Below are 23981 nucleotides of genomic sequence, written 5' to 3'. Positions count from 1 at the left end.
TTAGAGTCTTTTAAACCTAGCCCCATAACTTTGGGAGAAGGGGTGCCTACTCACAAAAGGGGTCACAGTGACCAGGCCTAACCATCCAATAGCTATTCCATCCCCATTGTCCATTGATCCCGCTCTGAATAATCCCCCTTTTCCTGGTTTATTGCCGATGTAATCATAGACGGCTTATTTTTTGTGAATTTTAGACCAAGCTTCTGATAAACTTTGGTTTTCGGCCAAGAAAGAATTACTTCTACCCAAGAAGGATCCATAACTTCTATTCTAGCAGTTTATGTACCTCCAGATGATTTGAAAGTCTACGATCAACGGCTTTCGCGCAAGTCGCTCAAGCGAAGAAAGCTTCAAGGGTGATCGAAGACCAGCTCAACCACAGGGTAGTCGTAGAGCAGCTAACGCGCTCATGGAGTTCATTCTTGGATAATCCTGGCTGCTTCTAAAATAAGGGGAAGGTGGTGGTGTTTTTTCTTTGCCAAGCCCAGCTAAGAGACTTTCAAAGCATGGTTAGGGCTAGCGAGCCTTGAGTAATTGCTGTCCAGACAACCCCCAGAGTACCCAATTCAATTCTCATTTAAGAATTGAAGGATTTTTTATTGGGAGAGTTTAAAGAAAAAGAAGGAATTTTAAATTTATCGTATTGTTTCATTTTTCCCTTATCTTATATTAATAACTCAATCAAAACACAATTATTTCCAAGAACGAAATGCTTGTTATGCTTAAATCTCATGGAAAAATGTACTAGCACTCATCATCTCCTCTTGATAATCTGATAAAGGCAATAGCTGCCTTTCCACCCTTGGCTTGGTAGTAAGGTCTCAGCCAACAGTAGATAGTAAAGACCAGGGATCAAGTCCTGGCTCATGTGTGGCTTGTCGTATAGGGGAAATTTTCATTGTACCTTAAAAAAAAAGTGATGCTCAAATTGAATAAATGCTACCACATTTTTACCTTTAATTTGTTTTACGAACTTGATGTAATATTACTAGACTGCCATGAAAAATGAGACAAATGAAAATCACTAATACGTGAAATGCTCATGCTGCTGCACTCACTGAAACAGCAGTAAATCAAATTACAACAATGGCAACAAAAATCTTAAGCTTTGGATCATTTACACAAATTTTCTTTCGGGGGTGAGTGTAACATTATGATCATTATCAGTACTGCTAATCCTGTATATACTCAGTCGTCCAAAATAATAACCCCATCAGATTTTCCATTTAGTTTTACATCAGCATCCTTTCTCACTGCCATTTCCACATCCCCTGTACCCTTTGGTGGACAAGTAGATTCCATTGGAGGTGTCAATATATCTCCAGATAAGGGAATTGTGTGTGGTGAAATATTGCTTTCTCTTTCTGAATTTATATGTGCACGAGACTCTGATTCTACTACAGAATCCTTAGGCTGTGGTTCCAAGATAGTAGCAGGTTTGCAATCATGTCCTTCCTTCATTGATGATGCATTGGATTTTGCAACATTGCTTTGAACTTCAGGCTGTACAGAGAGATTTGAATTTTCATTGAATTTTTCTGACGTAATGGGGTTTTGGTGCCAAGGAGCAAGAATTCGGTGTACGTCCTCATAAAGGGCTTCAAGTGGAAGTAGGTTCTTTCTCAATCTATAGCCTGCAGTTTTATCTCCAATGTACGCCTGGATGGACTCATTGACGTTATCTGAAAGTGCTCTGCATATCTGCTCAGAGAAATGGAGAGAAAGAAGTTAATTCCCATTGTGAGGCATAACGTAAATATTCATCTATAGAAGCACTGGATTTAATCCATGAGCCTGCATTGCCAAAACAAAACACTAACAAGTATAGTTGTTGAGTTCAATGCCCAAGTATTTCATTGGACATACCTCATTATAAAGGCGAGCCATATCCAAACGATCAGGTTTGTCATCACAAGCTGCTGCTGAGACCTCCTCTGGAGCTGCAATATAGATTCTGTGTAAGCTCACAAGTCGACAAAGTGAATCACTCATCTTACAAAGTAGCAACTTTTATTTCTCTGAGTGGGCAAGCATCTAATTGATTCATTTCTATAGGAATTAATCTATGTGAAGTAAACTTAAATATAGAGGTGTCAAATACAAAGAAGTGGAAAAACATATCCCCAAAAAAATGGTTAAAGAAAAGGTGGAAAGCAAAACCAATTCCATGCAGCATCTCATGCAACCAAGCAAAGCAATTAATTCTATATTTACAGAGTTTACATTCTTTTTTTTCCCCCATTCTTGGGGCAATCGCAAACAAAGGTGTCACAGAGACAGGGTGACCCTAAGTAGTGCCTGCGCCTACGCGACTAGGCATCACATATAAAATGGGGTTTTTCATTTAGTTTTACTTTCAAAGAGGGCCTCATGTGTGAAATACGAAATTTGATATTTTCCTTATAGCTACGAGTGTAAAACAGGAAAATACAACTTATAAAAAAAAAAAAAAAAAAAAACACTACAATAATAAAAGAAGACTGCAAATCCGTCTTCTTCATCCCACTTCCAGTCATCTTGATATCAGATAGACTCTTTGCATTTGGCCAGGCAGAGAATGGTCCTAGACAAATCGGGAGGCAACGGCTACTCCAGGTAGGTTCCCTTTTTCTTCTATTGTGATGGCACTTCTACTATGATGATGGTGAATTTTGGTTTCCATTCTCTTTCTGGTTTTTCTCTCCAAATAATCTATTTCCCTTCCTGTCCCCCCACCCCAAATTCCTTCCACATTTCCTCTTTCTTTCCTCCCTATTTTCTGTCTGGATACCTTGAACAATATGGCGACCAGTTGCCTAGGGGTACCTCCTTGTCACCCAACTATGATAAAAAAAATTTGTTCTTGCACTATTACTGCTCAACTCTTCATTCTAGTTCCTACTGTCTTCTTACTTATAATCTATGTAAGAACAGTAGGTCTAATTTATTAGTTTGAATGAAACTTGACCTCTTTAGTTCTTACCAATAATTTCAGAGAATCAAATTAGTGGGCGAGCCTTGGCACAACAATTAAGTTGAGCTATTGCAACTGTTCGTTGCAGGTTAAAAACTTGGAAACAGCCTCTCCTGCGAAACAGGGGGTAAGTCTGCATACATTTGCACCTCCCAGAATCCTGCAGTAGTGGGAACTTCGTGTACTGGAACGAAAGGCTCTCAACTCAACTCAGCCTTATCCCAACTAATTGGGGTAGGTTACATGGATCAATTGTCTCCAATCAGCTATATTCAAATCCATACTCATTACAAGTCCAAAGCTATGCATGTTTTTCCTCACAACTTCTCCTAGTCATTTTAGGCCTACCCTTGGCTCATTTAGCTCCTTCGATCTGGATCAAATCACCCCTGTACTGGAGCATAGCAGCAAAGGCTACATACAGAATTGTATACAAATAAAAGCTAGCATACATAAGCTTCACAATAGGATAGATCCATGTACATAACATTTAAGATTCCCCATCCACCCAACCCCCACACCTGATGCAGCCAATTCATCAGCCCAATAATTGGCAGATCTTGTATTACATTGGATGAAGATATTCCCGGATACAGAAAGAGATCCGATACAACTAATAAAGTGCAAACATCTCCATAGTGCTTCTGCTTGAGAACCAATTCATCTCATGGTCCAGGCCACATCTCCCTCTACAGTTAACTATGAATAACCCAAGGATCCAAAAATCTCAAGCAAGGTTTTAATCCTACCATATCGACTGATATGTATCGTATCTTCAAGTATCGATATGATACGGTACCGATTATAAAAAAAAGGGTGTACCCCCCCGTGCACGAGGCTCCCACCACTGCGGGGGCCTGAGGAGGGTCACAAGGTAAGCAGTCTTACCCCTAAACCGATGACCACTTGGTCACAATGGAGCAACCTTACCGTTGCACCAAGGCCTATAAAAAATTGGTATTGGCACATGTAAGAAATCTCATCCTTTACATATAATCAATTGAATGCACTTCTCTCGTCATACTTTTTTCTTTCAATACATGATATTTGCATATTCTAAGCACGTCCATATGTTTCTTGACAACTTCCATATGTATCTTTAGCATATCTTGCATCTCTCTGCGACGATGTGAACGTCTCTTAAAATCATCCTTCCAATACTGATACTTTAAACCTTGATCTCAAGGTTCTTAATGACAGAAGGTCACTCATATTTTAAACCTCAAATCACAAAAGAATCTCTAGAGACCTGATTTTGAGTCTCCAAAAAATCTCGTTTTTCAATAATAGAAATAAGAATTCCACCAACATCACAGCTCCATTGAAATCCCCATTCTTTGGGCTGCATGAGGATTTAGGTTTCGGCGGCCTCTTTGCTCCTGGTAGTTCCAGATCTAGGTTGATGCTGCATCAGGCTATCAGCTGCTGTTGCAGAAAGAGAGAAACTGGGGTTGTACTGGTTTGGGGTGCTTCCGCATCTATCAGCTTTGTGCCTAGATTTCTGGTTAGGGAAAACAACAAATTGGGAGCACAACAAAAGGGTAAGAAAGAGAAAAGACTGATGCAGTTCCATTAACATGGCTGGACCAGAATAACCCACTTTGGAGACCCAAGCTGAGACACAACCAGCCCAACCTGTTTTTTTGGTCCAAAGGGGCAGGCAGTTGACATAAAATATAATCTTTATATTGTTTTATCTTATTTGAGAGGGTAGATTATGTAGGGTTCTTTTGGCAGCTTCTTTATTTGAGACGTTGCCTAGTTTGTTTAGTTTCCATTTTAGCAGGTTTCTATGAATATGTTAGGTAGTTTTCTTTATATTTATGTAATATGATGGAGAATGGAGAATGGAGGATGAATGAAAATTTAAGTTGAATTAATTGGAGAGTGGCAGGGTTGCTGTACCATGTTTACGTAAGCTACTTGCACCATGTTTACGTGAGCTACTGTTGGCATATGATTTCTCTGTCTTCTATTCCTGGTTCTTCTTCTCATTGTACTTCATCCTTTATTCTTATTCAAACCCTCTTCTTTCCCCCATCTTTTAAGCACCGTGACCTACAGTCAGTCCTTACATAGACGGAAAAACTGGCTACGTCCATTGGGTTCCCATACCTTAACTTCCCTGTTATGAGTTGATTGCTGTCATCAAGCTCACTTTTCTTCTTCTGCCAGTGACCACTGTTCAGGTTTTTGTTTTATTGTTTGACACGGGCAGGTTTGTTGTTGCTTGAGATTCAAACAGCCATTGGTTGGGGTTCAAACCCATACCACATCCTGACATCTCCCTCACAGAAAAACCGAAACTGCAAAAACCCCATTTCTATGTTGCCAGCGGAAGTGTTAAGAACTTGGAAATGAAGGCGAGGTTGATGGAAGATTGTGAGTACCTGACTTCAAATTCGTAGTTGCAGCTCAAGTCCCCAACTCTCTGCTCGATTGTATTGCGGTGCTGGGGCCCCTGCTACTTGTTCAATATCTGAGGTAGAAGATGACATGCCTTTCTTTAACCCCCCCCCCCCTTCGATATGTTTGTTCATTATGTGTCATTGACCATAATACTCCCCCTAGTTCCCATCGAATTCTAGTCTTCCCATCTTAAAATAATTACTTTATTTCTTTAGTACTGAAATTGCCCTTCCATTTATTTCAAATTCCTCCAAGTTTATCCCTTGTCTTTATTTACTAATTACCAGTGTATCCCTTCCCCTATTTAACTACCAATGACACTTAAAGATTCTGTTTAATTATAATTCTGCCACTGCTTATAATTGGATTTATTTATTCGGGTGGGCCCATAAGTGATCCAAACCAGGTGTATTAGAACCTGGATCGTGGCAGACTGAAGATTCAAACTTAGAGGGATATCCTTTTTCCTCAATGGTTTCGAGCCTTCCAGAACTCTGTGGTATTGACATTGAGTTGGAGGAACGGTTTAACACTTGTACACTTGTACTTGTAACACTTTGACATTGTGTAATACTAAATAGTTTTTCTTCATTCCTAATGCATATTTTAGTTGTTTTCATTGAATTTTGTGTGTTCTAATACTAAATTATGAGTAGAATAGGTTATATTTAAGAAGTATACAGCAGCGTACGGCGTACACTACCAACCTAGCGTACGAAACTAAACTACCATTTTGGCTGTGTTTTTTTACAATCTAACGAATATATCAGTCTAATATATTTAGAGATGCTTAATTAGAGTTTACCTGAAGTTTCGGGCCTAAACATCGAAATGGCCGACTGAAACATGCAGTGTTTAAGTCGAATTTCGATCGAGACCGAAATCTCAACCTAGGAGACTGGAAAGCTGATGGAAATGTAGAGGTCAAGAATGGAGAAAATTGGGAAGACAAAAAACCTTATTCTTTCAGGACAATTTCAGTATCTTTTCACTCCTGAATACGAATGGTGTATTGAGCATGCAATTTAGTAACCACTATGTCGGAAATGGGAATCAAATCCATTCATTAATGTCTCTTAGCCTCCTAACCTTTGGCATGCAGTTCATATTTTCAAGTTCCTCATAAATTATAGATAAAAAAGGGCATACCCAGTGCACAGTCTGGAGAGTGTCATTATGTACGCAGCCTTACCCCCGCTTCACGGAGAGGCTGTTTCCCGACTCGAACCTGCGTCCACTAGGTTGCAATGGAGCAACCTTACCATTGCACCGAGGTCCGCCCTCTCAATAAAATTAGAGATAAATTATATAAATAGCCTGATCATTTGCTGCTTTGTTCCCAGTGATTAATAAGAAAGAGGTATGGGTTTTTTCCTCCCAGGATATGTAAGTAGTACTAAGTGATGCAGTTTTGTCACCAAACTGGGCTTGCTGTCTTAGGAATAAGTCTAGGGTTGGGTTATATACATGTTGGGCCTTTGATCCCATGGGTTTTCTATGTAATAGGTCACTTTTATGGGCTTGGGATTAGCTATTTTAATTCCTTAGTTTTATTTTTATGTAATTAGTGGTCATGTGATCACTTAAGTGGTCATGTGATCACTTAAGTGATCATGTGACTTAATTAAGTGGTCATGTGACTTGGTTAAGTGGTCATGTGATGTAAATGTTGGGTTGGATTAAGATTCTACAAGTCCAGCCATGTTTTGAGTCTATTTCTTTTGTTATTTCACTTTCCTAGTCAGTTTAGGTAACTTAATAGGTTAAGGATTGGGTTAGGCCTTTCCTTTTTAAGTGCAGGAGTCTATTTTTGACTGTTTTATATAAGGTTGTAAAGGGGGCAAGTATGATAGACGAATTTTAATATTAATGAAAACCTTTTTTCTGCTCTTCTTCTCCATTGAAGATTTTGTCTTGTGTGTGATCAAGATTAGTGGGATTGGTGTTTGATCCAATCGACACCTTGCGGTGTGAAGCCCGGGTGGTTCTATTGAAGCTACTTTCAAGTACTAATGCAAGATCTGATTTTTAATCAAGTTTCCATCTTTAAACAAGCTGCTGCCAAGGATTTTCTACAACAGTAAGTTTGAAGCATTCCCCTCCCCTACAATTCTTCTTCTAATCCTCTCACAGCCCAACCCTAAGTTTCCCCCTTTTTTGTTTTCAATTCTCAAAAACCCTATTTTCTGTCCAGACCATTCTAGCCATTAGAAACCCACCAAAATCTGACCGAATTCTCCATTCCCCTAGGAGAACTCGATCAAGGATTGGTCCCATTCTGACCACTCAAACCCTAGAAATCCCACTCATACCCCATTCAAAAAACCCAAACCCTAAACTACATACTTGCCTCCAATTCAAGTTTACATACCTAACTCCATTAAAACTTAACGAGACCTTCACTGATAGACTCCCCTGCATCAACTTGACCTAACCTTACCATTAAACCCTAGGTCCCATCAAACCCTAACCCTAATTTCAATATTTTCACCTATTTCGACCTAGCCGAATTACCCAGTTCATAGCAGATCCTGGTTATTGGCTTCTAGTTGGTCTCCTACCAATCTAGAACTACATTACTAAGAAGACCTAGCAAAGATTTGGAATTAAATCAATAGAGAAAACCCATTGAAAATTTTATTGTACGTAAGTCTTAAAATTTAATTTTTGTAGCCTTAAAAGTAACTATGCAGTTTCAGTTAGGACTGGCACCATCTAATGGGTACATGTATGAGGAAACAAACCAAAGTATGAGGGACCCTAGCATGACCAAGAAACTCGTGTACAGAAATAATTTTGCTTCAAACAACTATGGAGTCTGGAAAAACCGACTGACGAAGGTTATAAGAATAGGTAACTTTGTATCAGGATGTCCAGTAAAGGCTGAAAGAAAATGTGTTTAGCAAAGAAAACAACTTAAGTGGTATAAATTAACTTACCAATTGGTTCTATTGGAGGCAATTGCTCAACCATTTGGATGTCAACCTCTGTGGAGCCTGGACTTGGTATGTCTAGCTTTGATTCAATATCAGGCTCTTCATTAGAAGCATCACTCGGTTTGAGATCACCCTGAAATAACCAAGCATATTCTCAAACTGTGCAAGTGTCATTATGCAGAATAAGTAAAATATGGTCTTAATTTCTGACAATTGTCCTATGAAGTATCCCACCAATCATTATAACACTTCAAAGTTTTGCTAACATGTTGAGACCAAAACAGTATGCAGAATCTGAACCGGGAACTCATCATTAGATGAGACATGCCAAGAAACTTGCTAACAAAGAATGAGAGGATTCCAAAAAACAAAGACAGAAGAAGAAACTAGATAATGGTTCCCAAGGCCAAATGTCCATCAAAGCCCACAAAAGATACAGAAGGTCACCCATACCCAGTGGTGGCAGGAGGCAACCAAGGTACTAAAACTCAGGTCTCGGTACCAACTTGGCCCTTGGAAAAACCGAGTTGAGTCGAGATCTCACCGAGTTGGTGCATTTTTTTTTCGACTCGAAGCCTCAACTCGGTGGGTTTTAGACCTAGTTTGAGTCTGAAACTTGGTATTCAGCCTATTTTAGGCCATTTAAACACAAGTCCAAATATGAGTTTCAATTCGGACCATAGGTTGGTTGGCGATGACGTACTAAAATACCCTACACTACACATAATTTAGTAATAGAAAGCAAGCAAAACATTCAATTAATAGCTAAACAACTTAAATAAGAATTAGAAATGTTAAAGTGATACATCAAACTGTTTAACAGTGTTACAACTATCATCACATAAATGACTTTGAATCAAGTATTCAGTCCTCGCTAGTGTCACATAGTCTTCCCATGACATAGTGTTGCTGTAATGTTGCATATAGTGCTCCACAGCAAGCATATAAGAGTTATGTCGAGTTAGGTAAGTAAATACATAATAGATAGGTGATTTCCATGGGTCATCCCGAGATCTCGACCCGAGATCCGAGATCTTGCCGAGATATGTTGAGTTCTGTCGAGTTAAGTAAATACATAATAGAAGGGTCATTTCCATGGGTCAACCCGAGATCCGAGATCTCGCTGAGATATTGCACTTTTATGTACTATATGCCATCTCGTCTCGGTTTCTCAAAAAACCGAGAAACTCACCGAGATCTCGCCAAGTCGAGACGAGTTTTAGAACAATGGAGGCAACTGCTCCAAGATTCCCTATATGTGATTAATGAATGTAGTAAATAAAGCTATTGATTGGTAATTATTACTACCTACTTCCATCATATGGATAGTCTGTCACTAAAGGAACATAATAATTATCTACAGGTAGTGCAAACGATCACACACAAACACAGGTGCAGAGAGAGTGAGCAAGAGAAAGAGAACTACTTTCTATGCCTATTCTTGGTGGATTGGATATAAAAAGAGACATCAAGATGCTTTTTGCCAATTCGGGAATAGTGGATGTTGGGTAAATGGTGGTTTGCTTTGGAAATGAACACACTTTTCATACTATGGGGTGTTCAGAAAGGAAGAAATAGAAGAATCTTAGAAAACAAAGATAAGTTTCCAGAATCATTGCACATGGTGGATCTTATATATTGAAGATCTATGCTGCTCAGGAGTTCAGAGGGATACAAGTAATGAAGCAAGAAAAAGATGGAGGAAAACCATATTGGAAGACTGAAAATCCACTTTGCTCTACAAAACTCCTTTGGTATGTAGTGTGTTTTTTTTTAATCCGTACTGTGGTATGTAGTGTTAATGAATGTAAATCTGAAAATGGACCACATTGAAACAAAATTATTTCTATGGCAAATGCACCTTTAGTTTTCTTTTGTATGTGTTCTACATGGATATTTAAGGTCAGCAGCCGGCATATAAAGAACCTTTAATCCGACCTTTTATCATTTTGGGAGTGTTGGTTGTCTGAAAAAGGCAGATCATTATCTGCTCCATTTCCCCAAGTCCCTCTAATGGGGGGGGGGGGGGGGGGACGGAGATGACCACCCTACCCCTGCCCGGGTGGGGTCCCCCCCCCTATTAGAGGGACTTGGGGAACTGGACCGGGCAGGAAATGGAGCAGATAATTTTCCGAAAAAGGCTGCTACAAAGAAGGGCTGTCACAATATAGCTTTTATCTCATGGCTTGTTTGGGGCTTTTTCTCAAGGATAGACGTTGGAAGTGGAAGGGGAAGAAAAAGGGTGATGGGGGGGGGTCATTTCGTAGGAACTCTGATTTAGAAGGTTTGAGCAGCTTCTTTAAAGTTTAAATTGGGCGGTTCCGGAATCATGAAAGGAAGGCCACAATGAGTCAGATTTATGTCATCCAATTCGACTGATCTGATAACTGAGGTAGCTACTTTCTTGGATGTTGATGGAAGATTGAAGCCAGGAGGCATGGGCAGATTTATATTCAGGGGGTAAGTATTGAAGCAGCATAAAGGTGTTAAGATCTTCAGATGTGGAATTTAGGAGAGAACCAGAAGCCAGATACCAGCAGATTTGCTTGTTTTCCCCTCTCAAGTTTCTCTTGCTCTAATTCCTTCTCCCCTCATGTTGTTTTTGCCCAACGACCAATATCCTGGTCAGATTCAATGGGAGCTACTAATCTGATTAGACTACTTCAATCAATCTCTCTCTCTCAGGTAACATTTCGGTAGTTTAGATGGATTTCTTTGTTTCCTTTTGCTCCTAAGACAAAAATACCATGTTCGGGAGTTAGTGACTAAGAGAGGCTTTCATGAATGTATGTTTTAGATATGTTTAGCTCATGCAAACAGCCTCGTTTTGGCCGTCTTCTTCTTTCCTTTCTCATTAAATAACAAATGATCAGCTTCATTTAAAATAAATGGACAAGGGGAAGGCCAAAAATGAGCTCGTTTGGAGAAATGCCCAAGTGCTCAACTGCTCATACGACCATAGAAAATTCAGATTCAGGAATAAATTGGAATGCAAAGAAGTAGGTTTAATTTGGTTTGCAAATTTGAGGGACTTGACATAAGGTGGCTTGCAATAGGGTGTAGGCCAAAGCAGTTAACAGCCCGGGCCTGTTCCCAATTTGGTTTATATACAGTAGGACCATTATTGGGTAAGAGTTGGGTATGGTATCTCAAAAGCCTCAGGGTAGCTGCCCTGATCTGCCCCAGCCCCACCTTATCTTGTAAAATTAGTGAGTACCATGCATGTTTTGTGGGTTACATCAGTTTACATAAATTTTGCAATATTTAAAAAGAATCAGTGATGCAAATTCATCACCAAATAGGGCTTGTTCGCTTAGGAATAAGTCTAGGATTGGGTTATATACATGTTGGGTCTTTGATCCCATGGGATTTCTATGTAATAGGTAAATTTTATGGGTAATTAGGTTGCATATGGGATTAGTTGCTTTAGTTCCATACTTAGTTTTATTTTGGTACTTTTGTTCATAAATTAAACTGGTTCAACCAATGGTTCAATTTAAGTGATTTTAGTAGTTTTATTTTAAGTGTTTAGTGGGGCTGGATTAGGACTCTACTTTGAGTATATTTGAGTTTCCTAGTCAGTTACCTAATAGGTTAAGGATTGGGTTAAGCCTTTCCTTTTTATTGTAGGAGTATAATTTTGAGTCTTTTATATAAGGTTGTAAGGGGAGGAGCAAGTATTGAACATGAATTTTGATATCAATGAAAAGCGCAAGTATTGAACATGAATTTTGATATCAATGAAAAGCTTTTTCTGCTCTTCTTCTCCATTGAAGATTTTTGTCTTGTGTTTGATCAAGGCTGGTGGAATTGGTGTTTGATCCGATTGACACCTTGCGGTGGGAAGCCCGGGTGGTTCGTTGGTGGGATTGTTGTCTGATCCAATTGACTCATTGCAGTGTGAAGCCCGGCGGTCATTTCATGCACCCGTGTGTCTGGGCGCAGGGGCAGCGCACCGCACACGCCCAGGTTGCATTCTCTTTCCCCTCAAAAAAATACCAATGACCAAGAGCCATGTGAAGGAGAAAACTGAAAGGAAAAAATTGAAATCCAGAGAATAACAATCCCCCCCCTCCCCGGTAACCTATAGTCCGGCCGACAAGCAATAAAACAAAATATAAACAATATGCTACATGAAAATGGAAATTAGTCAGCCGCCAAGGAAAGATAAGATACATTTGATGAGGTGAGAAAAACGAAAGTAATGTAAAGTACACTACTAGAATAAAAGCCAGTAGCCAATATGTTACTTATATATCAGAATTATATGTATATAACTTACGAAGTACTCTTTCTGGTATTCTGCATTCAGTGCTTTCTCCAAGAGAAGCACCCTTTTCTTAATAAATTCAACCTGTCTTCTCTGCATCTCTCTGAAATGGTATACAATGGAAGAGGAATCCTGATATACTTGGGGCCGGGTTGCAGTTTCGGCAGAACCCTGTGCAGCATCAGATCCAGAATCACTTCCACCCACAGTACTGCTTAAATTCCCAGCAGATGTTCCATCAGATTGCGCAATATGTGCACTTTCATTCATTTGAACTCCTCCTGTGGCTGAGATGTTTATAAAGGGGAGACTCTGCTCCTGACAAATTACCTCCTGGAACTGCAGATCCCTATCATCAACAATTGCTTGCCATCTTCCATAACCGTGCCTTCGAATTCAACAAACATGCAAATAAGAAATCCAACTAAAACCATTGACAGAAAAGCATCTCAGCATATCAAAATCATAAATAACAAATGAGATGGCAGTAACTCCCAGTCTACATAAATAATTTAGACTTCATGATTGAAAAAATAGTTTATCATAGGGCCTCTTTGGTATCACTTTTCATTTTGTTTATGATCTATTTAAAAAAAATTCATTTATGAAAAGGCATTTTATAAAAAAATGAAAACTGTTTGGTAACTATTAGACACAAGAGAATAGAATGAAAAATCATTTGGGAAAACAATAATGTGTAAACAATTTTTAGTGGAGGTGAAGAACTTCCCCCATCACCCATCATCTTTTTCAAGTCTGAAACAGTGAAATGCATAGAGCAGACTTCTGTCCCACACCCCTTTGCAACCAACTCCACCCCACCCATGAAACCCTTCTGCTCGATCACCAAACCCTTCTCCCTCATGCGACTCCAATCCACGACCGGCGGAAACTCCCGCGACTCCACTGATCGATGGAGATTCCTGCGACACCACCGATTCCACAGGAAAGTTCTTCTCCTCCTCCTCTTTCCTTCTTCCCTTCTCTGTTTCCCTGTTTCGGTTTGTAAATGTCTTTTTTTCCCTTCTATTTTTCTTCTCCTCTTCCCCCCCCCTTTCTTTTCGTTCTATAATTCTGTATTTTTTTCTTCTATTTCTTCTTCTTCTTCTCCTCAAACCCTTCCCCCTCCTACAACTCCAATCCACGACAGGCCGCAACTCCCGCGACTCCACAGACCGACGGAGATTCCTGCGACACCACCGATTCCACAGGTAAGTTTTCTTCTTCTCCTCTTTCCTTCTTCTCTTCTCTGTTTCCCTGTTTCGGTTTTTAAAAATCTGTCTTTTTTTCCTTTTTTTTCCCAAACAGATGCTGACTTGTAGATAGGCCTGGCCAGACTAAATAAGGAATTTATGCAACTTGGCAGTGGCGAAATCATAGAACGGTGGAAAGGGGGGCACCGAATACATAGACGAGGTGGTCCCGAGAATGAAAGCCCATTCCCTCGTGCTCTGGAACTCCTTTACTTCAGTGGAACAAAAAAGGTTCCATCTTGTGAAACCATAGCGTAGGCGAAACCTGGCAGCCCGCCCAGAGTTTGACCTTCTCCTGTCCTGGAAGCAGCTATCTGCTCCCTTCCCCCAGCGAAGCCAAAAAACGTGAGCGCCTAGCCCAGCAAGAAAAGGCCTACCGCTATATAAAGACGATCTGTATCTCAACCTAAAGAAGCAAGGGCCCGACTATATACAATGGCTAGCGCGCCAGAACAAGGCGAGCCAAAGGCTCGCTTTCGCCCCGCAGAGAGTCAGGCGCGCGCCAGAACCAAGCTGAAAAACTACAGAGCGCGCGTTAGCGCAACGGTGCTCGTAGATCCGCTTTACTCCGCCCAAGTGCTTGCTGGAGGTTTTGGAAGAGTCGCCAAGGCCATTCACCAGTCTGGTGGACATAGTAAGCAACAAATCCGCCTCTGGCATGGAAGAACGGAAATCTGGAATTGGCCGTGTATTGCAGATCTGCAATGGATTTGTAGGACCAATAAATGTGCCACCTTGATGAGAAATACTGCATGTTTCGGATCCAGAGCAAGCGCTAGATGTTGATTTTTCTGAAAGGGTTTCAAAACGTTGATCATCTTCTTGCAAGGTAGAAGATCACACAGCAACAGGAGGTGCAACCTCGGATGAGACCACGGGGGTGGGCTTATTCCCAATACTTGAGTTGAAAAGCTTTGCGGCAGCTGTGGTTGTCACAGAGCTGACGCCAATGTTGTTGGTGGACTGCTAAAAACTTTGATTCGACGAAACTGATACAGGCGTTGTCCTGTCAACATTACGCACCATAAGAGGTGAAGGAGGAGGCCGGTGGGGTTGCAGTAGGAAGAAGAAGAAGAAGAAGAAGCAGAATAGGAGAGGAAGGTTGAGAGTCGATTTTCTAATTAAAGAATGAAATGACGCTTCTACCCTCGACTTTGGGGACTTATGAGCACATGCTCATTAAAATCCTGAAAAAATGACAAAACAATTTTTGGCCAAAATCCATAATGGACTCTTGAGTCCATTATTATTTTGCGGGTATTTTCTATTATTTTGATGTTTTGTAAATAGAAATAGGGTCCATAAATTGTACCAAACACTTGTAAAAACATTTTTGTGTCAGAAAATGAAAATGAAAAGTGATACCAAAGAGGCCCATAATGAGTAGAGAGTTCCTATTGCCATAATTACTACATTTCCTTTTAGAGTCAGGATCATATATTAGAAAGATATTTCAGTGAAGATTACATAAAAGAGGAATTAAGTTCAGATAATCTATGTTTAGAAGATTCATTTAAGGATAGAAGTAATAAAATATTACATCTATTTATAGAGCGTAATTATTGAAGTACTGAGTCAATGGTGAAAAAGACGGGCAACTAGCCCAGGGAAAGCACAAGGACAGAGTTCAGGGTATATAGTTTTGAAATTCACACCAAAAAAAAAAAAAAAAAAAAAATTTACAAAGACCATCCACTAAACACTAGTCATGGAGAACTAATAAGAACCATAATCAGCATATTTGCAATCCTTGCACTCTCCACTATTTGGCGCCCATAACCTAATCTTTGTACTTCAAAACTAGCTATATATGTGAGCCTGAGACTTGAGTCCTCAAATATTTTTGAGTTATCTTTCACTCCAAATCTTCCCAAGGCACCACAGCCAGGCAAATCCACCTGGTGCAACCTAGGGTTATGGGCCCACCAAAGTGAATAAAAACTCAAATTAAGCAATAGTGGTAACTCTCTAATTTTTTGGAAATTTCAGGAATCTTTTAAGGGTAAGAAAACAGAATATGGGGCCTAACAATAAAAAAATTTGAAGGCAAGGACCAATCTAGATTAAAAATTAGAATGGGGATAAATTAGAAACAGAAATCAGAAAGGAGAACCTACTGATAAATTAGGAAGAAACTGTTCTGATGTGTAAATATAAAAAATTGGTCTCCATGCGATGAAACGGGTTCTGTGATAGACCAGAATCTGTATCGATTGAGAGAACTCACTCATAAGAACTCCGATCAACATGAAATCTTAGGGTGTGATTCCCAACTCATAATCCTATTGAATGCAGCTAACGACCACCCAAAAGAACCATTGAGAATTATTATTATTAAACTCCTGAAGTTGTATCCGGCGGAAGACAAGGAACCAGATCTGAGTTTTGACTTGAAACTCTCAGTCATGGTTCAAGGTCTCGGTTTCAGACCTGGTTTCGGCCATAGTACTAAATCTCGTTTCGTTTCGGTGTTTCGGTCTAACCTAAATTTCCGAGATACCGAAATTTCGTCGAAATATGGTATTTTTCTGTGGGTGTAAAATGCCAAAAATGACCGAGATTTCCGAAATTTTCGAAACGAGATGACCGAAATTACCGAGATTTCTGAAATTTCCGAAACGAGTGATTGAAATTTCCGAAATTTCACCGAAATTTCCGAAATATTCGAAATATTGCATATTTTCATATCGGACTTGCGTTTCGTTTCGGGTAGGTTGAGATACTCGAAATATTCGATATCTCGACCGATATTTCGCGAGTTTTAGTACTATGGTTTCGGCCAGGCAGAAAACCGAGTAGGGCCGAGATCTCTGCAAGTCGGCGAGTTGGTGCATTTTTTTTTTTTTTAACTTGAAGCTAGGCTTTGTTGGGTTTTCGACCTAGTTAGGTCATGAAACTTGGTATACAACCTATTTTGGGCCATTTAAACAGAATGATACTATCAGATTTTGTAATTTCAAAGTCCAAATAGGAGTTTAACTTCGGACCCTAGGTTGGTAGGCTACGACGTACTAATAGGCCCTATTCTACACATAATTTAGTAGTAGAAAACATACAATTAATGTAAAATACCGAGATCTTGAGTCGTGGCTGTTTCCTTAAGTCGTCCTCTGTGTAGTTTTGGACCTTCAAAAAACCGAGATATCTTGGAGATCTCGGCGAGGCCTTGTTCCATGCTCTCAGTTCAGGCAGTCTGACGGTTCCAAACTTTGTAAACAGAGCTGTTTCAAGCAGAGAGACTATTTCCTAAAAATTGGAACTGATCAGTGGAGAATTCAAGGAGTCTGAACTCGAGACTTAAGGGTTCAAATACTTCCACAAACAGAGAAGAACCCAAACAGCAAGGAACTCCACGATAGAAGAGAAATACAATGGAAAGATGAACAAAAACAAAGGAAGAGGAAGATGCAAGAAGAAAATATATAGAGTTATGACGATCAGACCTGAGAAGAGAACAGTTCTAGGATTGAACAGAGGGGAAGAGGAAGAACCCAATTACGCAACCGCAACACACACCAACATATGTAATTTAAATAAGTTCACTCAATCCATCCCAATCTGATCTAGGGTTACATCTATAACAGACTCAAAAACTAACTATTCCTAAACGTAATCTATAGCTGAACACAGAATGCAAAATTAGTTTTGACTCTTACCTATCGATAGGTTAACTCTTAATTTACAAGAATAACCCCAAACAAATAAAAAATGCTCTAATTACCTTATTGGACAAGAAACAAGTTTAGTCCTGGACTCTTGGGCTTCCGACTGGTCCAAATTGGTGGAACCATGAAAGTGCACTGCATCACCAAAACAAAAATCCACTAATGCAGATTCATCACCAAATAGGGCTTGTTTCATTGGGAATAAGTCTAGGGTTGGGTTACATACATGTTGGGCCTTTGATCCCATGGGTTTCTAATGTAATAGGCCACTTTTATGGGTCTAAAATATGGGTATATAGGTTGCATAAGGGATTAGCCCAATACTTAGTTTATTTTTATGTTTTTCAATTGAACCGGTTCAAATTGTTTGCATCCAATTGGTTCAATTTAAGTGATCATGTGACTTTGTTAAGTGGTCATGTGACAACTTAAGTGGTCATGTGATGTAAGTTGGGCTGGATTAGGACTTTATAAGTCCAGCCATGTTTTGAGTCTATTTCTTTTAGTATTTTAGTTTCCTAGTTAGTTTAAGTTGCCTAATAGGTTAAGGATTGGGTTAGGCCATTCCTTTTTAGTGTCTAAGTCTATTTTTGAGTCTTTTATATAAGGTTGTAAGGGGGCCAAGTATGGAATACGAATTTGATTAATAAAAATTAGCTTTATGCTTGCTGCCATTGCTGCTGCTCTTTGTGAGTGTATATCCTTGTGGATCTCAAGGTGGAAGGGATTGGTGGATCTCCAATTGACTCCTTGCATCATGAAGATCGGGAGGGCTGCTACTTATCTCCTTGCATCGTGAAGATCGAGAGATCCCATTGTTCATCTTCAAAGCTGCTGCCATTGAAGACCTGCAACAAGTAAGAAATTCTGCAACTATTCTTCTTCCTTCTAGAAGGTCACATACAAGGTGATTTTCGTGAGAATTCTGCCCAGCCAAATCTAACCATTAGAACCTGCTAAAAATTTAATCGAGTCTTCCTCAAACCCTAAGAGAGACTCGATTCAAATTTCAGCACCATCCACCCAGCCGATTGTCTGAAATTACAGTTTTACCCCTCTCTCCTACTTCTACTAGGAAACCTCCATAACTTCGAATCCGTCCATCAGTTTCAAACCAAACTTTCAGCATACATCCCTTACATCATTGTTGACACTCTTTCCAAGTTTCAGCCCCAAACTCCCACTCTAACCCCTTCATCTCCTTGCTCCATTAAAACCCAAACCCAAAACCCTAAAATTCAATTCTGCCCAAAATTGCAGAATTTCAAAACTCATCCAAACCTTAACCTTTTTATACCATATTGACCCCCTAGACCCGCCCATTAATACCCTATAAACCCCTTTCCACAATATCCAACCCAAACCCTAGGAATTGACCTAAATCCTAGTGCTGTCCATTCGAACCAGCAGCCCCTTCTGTTATTTGATCCTGTTGTTTGGCTCCTAGTAGGTTTCCTACCTATCTAGGACTACATTATCCACACTCCTATTGAGTCCACAGCTGCTCCGAAAAACAAGCAACAAGGGCATTTCTCTTTGGACAAGCCCACTGCTAAACCTAAAAAGTACAGAGTCCAATCTGCCCAAACCAAAAAGCAAGCCAGGAATAATTGCATAACAATCAATGTCCCCACCTAAGCTACAACAGTTGAGACTTTGCCACCCTCTTGCATTAGATGATCAATGAGAAGGGTATTGTCGGGAGTTTAGTCCCACATCGACTAATAACTAGCCTTCAGCCCCCCTTATATACATGGGAGTCCCTCCACCTACTAGTTCGAACTCTTGGGATGGAGATTTTACATGGTATCAGAGCGGGTTTTTACCATATCCACGTGTCCGCAGTACGTACTGCCACACGTGTGGGGGAGTGTTGGGAGTTTAGTCCCCTTATACACATGGGAGTCCCTCCACCTACAAGTTGAAATTTTTGGGATGGAAACTTTACAGGTAGTCATTCCAATTACATTCTATAAGACTTTGCCTTACTATGTTTCTGACATGTGTATAGGCTAATTATTCTTACCTGGTTCCTACGAACCAACCAATTATTTTACTGACCACATTTACTAGTGACTGGGCCAACATCTTGGACTGGGGCTGTAAATTGGATAAAATCAACTAGGCAGCCCAAACTAATCATAGTCTTGGGCTGGAATATTAGGAGCTATAGGGTTGTCAGGACGTTGATCATTTAATCACTGTCGGATTGTATGCAGATCCACCCCAATATGAGAAATGAGAAAAATAAGGTATACAGGTAAATATATTTCTTTTTGAATTCTTTCTATTTGTACCATTTGAATTTCAATATACTTCGGTTAAACCTCAATCATCCTAGCCTACAGAACCTTAAGCCTCGTTTCCTTTTTCCATATGTCGTCTACCATGCTCATTTTGTACTTCAGCCCTATAAATCCTAATTCCCTATGCTTTTATTCAACATTTTAACCTCTCCCCCCCCCCTCCCCTTTTATTTCAATTATCTGCATCCAGATAAACCATAGTAGTCACGGCATCTAGGTGAACCAAGGCGACGTCTTTTACAAAAACTTCTGATTTCTATTGTTCAAGCCCCTTCCCCTTTTCCCAAGTCCCAACTGGTCAGGTGTTGGGTAGAGAAACACCTAAAATCAGACACGGACCTGAACCAGGAACCAACATATATAATAAGATCAGATTACCCAACCCAACCTGCATACACATATAATGGTTCCTTCAGTCCTGAGATATGGATCAGAATAATTGATATTAAGAGATACCTCATGGACCTGAAGCCAAACAATTAAAAACCAATATGATGCATTGAACTACTTTCCAAGATTTATTGCTATGAGTGCTTCCCTTTAATATTTAGATGAGATTCAGAAGGTTGATTCCTTTGTTGCTACATATTTGTCAGTGTAATACAAGAAATATCTAGGAAAGGGTACTGTTGCATTAAATCTTCAGCAAGGCTACTTTCCAAATATGTAGTTTATGATCTTAACAGAGATGACTTCTAAAGTTCTAATGCACTTTGTTCATTTAAAAGTATGTTTTAGCATTTCCAACAATAATCTGTAGGCTGGATTTTTTAACACTAAGATAGTAGCAGTTTAGCCATCCCAGTATACTCGTTGGAATCTGGTGGTAGAAAGAATACAGCTAAGACTAGTGAAATGACCCAGGTGACTATTATCCTTGGGGGGAAAGGATTATATTAATAGAAAGTACCTAAGTGAGTGTCCTGGACCTCTTTGGGTTTCATTTCGGCCAGGCTTGAAACCGAGACAACTAGGAGATTTCGATCAGTTTTGGCCGAGATTTAGTTCCATGTATAGTGCTGAGACCCAAAGGTCTTTTTAAGGAACTTGTATATGGAAGGGATTATTAAGTCACAGCATAATTATTTTTCTTTTTAAGAAATCAGAGATTTTATTGATGAAGAAAAGAAGGCCAAATGTACTCTACAGCTCATGCAGAGATCCTATGTACTGAACAGGCATGTATATCAAAGCTATGGTTTTGCAATATCCTGTTTTCTATACAACTACAAAGGTTTTTTGCATTATTTTATCTAACTCGTCTTTTTTAATTTCCTTCAATGACGTCTCTAATACACATCGGATAAAATTATCATATGAATACCAGAACTGGGTTCAATATCTGTCAATTAGTTTTGCCACACCACATACTGTTTCCATGTTTAGAATACCAAATTATACCTCTAAGCAAATAACAAGCATAACAGTACCAAGCAGAATGGGAACGCGTCGAGTCATATCAACTCATCTCAAATCAACAAAGCTTTTTTCCCATCTAAATGGAACATGATGAGCCATGTCAATGAAAGAATCATGTGTACCAATTGTTAAGAATGAAAATCTAGCATACATAAAGATAGAGCCTAACAAGAGAACAGAAAGAAAAAGCAAAGGCTCAAGAAATCAATATTTCAACAACTACAGGAGCATACTTTAAAACAGCACGCAATAACGCTAAATCATGTTCTTCCTTCCATGATTTCCCACTCCTCAATCCAGGGAAACGTGATGCAATGTCATCTGCAAAAAGAGGCGTACCAGGTTTTTCTGACAGAAGCTTAACCTATCATTCCAAAGGAGAAAAAATATGTAATCGTTGATTTACATCATGATACAAGTGTAGATTTAAAAATGAATCTGAGAATTAACATGAAAAATGTTACACATTAAGGAAGTCTGGATCACCAAAAAATGCATTATTTGTAAACATTGAATGTAAATTAGGATGGTGAAAATGAAAACTTTGGGCAACTGCCAAAAATGAAACCTAGATAGTTTGTTGGGTTTGCTGAGGAATTTCTCCAAGTAATTGTAAAATTCAAATACACTTGGTCCTCTTAAACCCAATCGTACTATTTTGGGCTCTGAACCTTGAGTCAGAATGAGTCCCAATATGCCTTGGCTGTTATGTTATTTCTTGCTCTTTTATTCTTTACATGGTATCAGAGCAAGATTCTTAGTTACTGCTACACATTCACAAATGATTTAATGTTCATCTCTTTTCTTCGATAATCAATATTTGATTGAATCAGTATATTAAGGTTTGTGCTTCTTCAGGTTTTCAGTTTGAAGGGGTGAAGCACCCTGATGCTACTATTTGGTTGCTTGTAGAGACTAGTTCATGATCAAACGTAAGAACTAGGTCTCTCTTTTGGTGGTTGTAGATTTTGTATCGGTTCAGGTCTCTTTGAGTGCACTTTTCAGAATCGAGTGTATTGATTTTTTGTGGTTGTGGTATTTTCTTCCTCAATCAATTTAGTAAGAGTTTAATAATCATTTTGTGGGATCCCTTTTCAGTTGGGATTGATTTCCTTTGAGATATCCCTTTTTTTATGGATAGTTTTCTTTGGGATACCCTTTTCAGTTTGGGATCAATTTTCTATGGGATCCCTTTTTCAGTTGGGATCGATTTTCTTTGGTTTGATGGCTGATTCAAGAACACTGTGACTGAGGTGGTGTCTTCGTCTTCTCAAAGGATCACTGAGAAGAAATTAGGAGCTACTAATTTTCAGCAATGGAAGAATGGAGAACCAGATTGTTGATCTGACAACACACATCAACATTGTGAAGGAGTTGTCCGAGTATTTGAATGTTTTGTATTATGGACAAAACAATTTATCTCGGATTTATGAGTTGTCTCAGGAGTTCTATCGGGTTGATAAAAATGATCGTCCTTTGACCCAATATTTTGCTGATTTTAAGAGGATGTATGAAGAGTTGAATTCACTACTTCCTATTTGTTCTGATGTGACTCAGATGTAGAACCAGTGGGAGCAACTCGCAGTTATGGGTTTATTGGGTAGTCTTGGTAAGGAATATCACTCTGTTCGTTCCAGTATTCTTGGTGGAGATAAGGTAGCTTCTTTTGTAAACACTTTCTCACGGGTTCTTCGGGTAGCCCGTGAAAACTCTCACGATTCTACACCAGTTGATAGTTCAGCTCTTGCAACTTATACTCCTAATCATGGGAATGGCAATGGAAGTAGTAATGGTGGTACTCGTAGTCATGAGCATGGTAGTGGTTCTGGTAAAAATTTCAAACCTGATGCACATGCTACTTCAGATAGTTCGAGTTCTGTGAAGACATGTCACCATTGTGACCAACCGGGTCATATCCAACGAATTTGTTGAAAACTTCATGGCAAACCATCTCAGCAACAATTTTCCAATTCAGCTGCTAGTATTGAACCTGCTGCTCCACTATCTTCACAGTCTGAAGGTAGGATGGTAAAAATGTATGATGAAAAATTATGTAAGGTATACTAAGTTTCAGATCTCTTAGCTTTCCCAACCCTCCACTGCTATTTTTTCCAGGCAGATAATGCCACTGCATGTTTCTCCTCTTCTTCTCGTCCCTGGATCATTGATTCAGGTGCATCTGATCATATGTCAGGGATTTTAGGTAACTTTTCTTCTTTTCACACTTCCAATTCCAGTGTTACATTAGCCAATGGTTCTTTAGCAAAGGTTACTGGCACTAGAACTGTTCATCCCTGCTCTTCTTTTTCATTATCTTCTATTCTTCATTTACCTGATTTTCCCTTTAATCTCTTGTCTATCAGTAAACTTTACTAAGGCATATAACTGTTCGGTAACCTTATATCTTGATTCGTGTCTGTTTCAGGATCTTACGACGAAGAAGATGATTGGTAGAAGCGTGAAAAAGGGGGGCTGTATCTACTTGAGGACTCTTCTTCTGTTGCATGCTCAAGTGTTTTGTATCCGCATCAAATTCACTGTCGTTTGGATCATCTGTCTTTACAAAGTCTAAAGAAATTTGATTCTTATTTTAGTTCTCTTTCTAGTTTAGAATATGAGTCATGTCCGTTAGGGAAGCCCCATCGATGTTGTTTTGAAGGCACTTAAAATTTTTTGGGCCGATGCTGTTTTGACTGCATGCTATCTTGTTTCCGTCAGTACCACTATTTGTTCTACCACCACGTATTTTTGGTTTTGTGTTTTATTTGTG

General features: G+C 39.4%; 1 protein-coding gene across 1 annotated transcript in view; it reads right to left on the bottom strand.

Moving 5' to 3' along the window:
* Window positions 1–1151: 1151 nt before the first annotated feature.
* LOC122646699 (CHD3-type chromatin-remodeling factor PICKLE) overlaps window positions 1152–23981 on the bottom strand; it is a 154567-nt gene continuing 131737 nt past the window's right edge. Inside the window, exons 27-31 of the mRNA XM_043840299.1 lie at window positions 21445–21575; window positions 12581–12956; window positions 8302–8431; window positions 1867–1940; window positions 1152–1701 (exon numbers count right to left, since the gene is read on the bottom strand). Of these exons, the coding sequence (XP_043696234.1) occupies window positions 1189–1701; window positions 1867–1940; window positions 8302–8431; window positions 12581–12956; window positions 21445–21575 (1224 nt within the window). The 3' untranslated portion in view covers window positions 1152–1188. The remainder of the gene's footprint in view (window positions 1702–1866; window positions 1941–8301; window positions 8432–12580; window positions 12957–21444; window positions 21576–23981) is intronic.

This window comes from Telopea speciosissima, chromosome 11 (assembly GCF_018873765.1).
Source record: "Telopea speciosissima isolate NSW1024214 ecotype Mountain lineage chromosome 11, Tspe_v1, whole genome shotgun sequence".
Lineage (NCBI taxonomy): Eukaryota > Viridiplantae > Streptophyta > Magnoliopsida > Proteales > Proteaceae > Telopea > Telopea speciosissima.
Note: the sequence above shows the minus strand (reverse complement) of the source record. Positions and strands in the feature narration are given on the sequence as shown.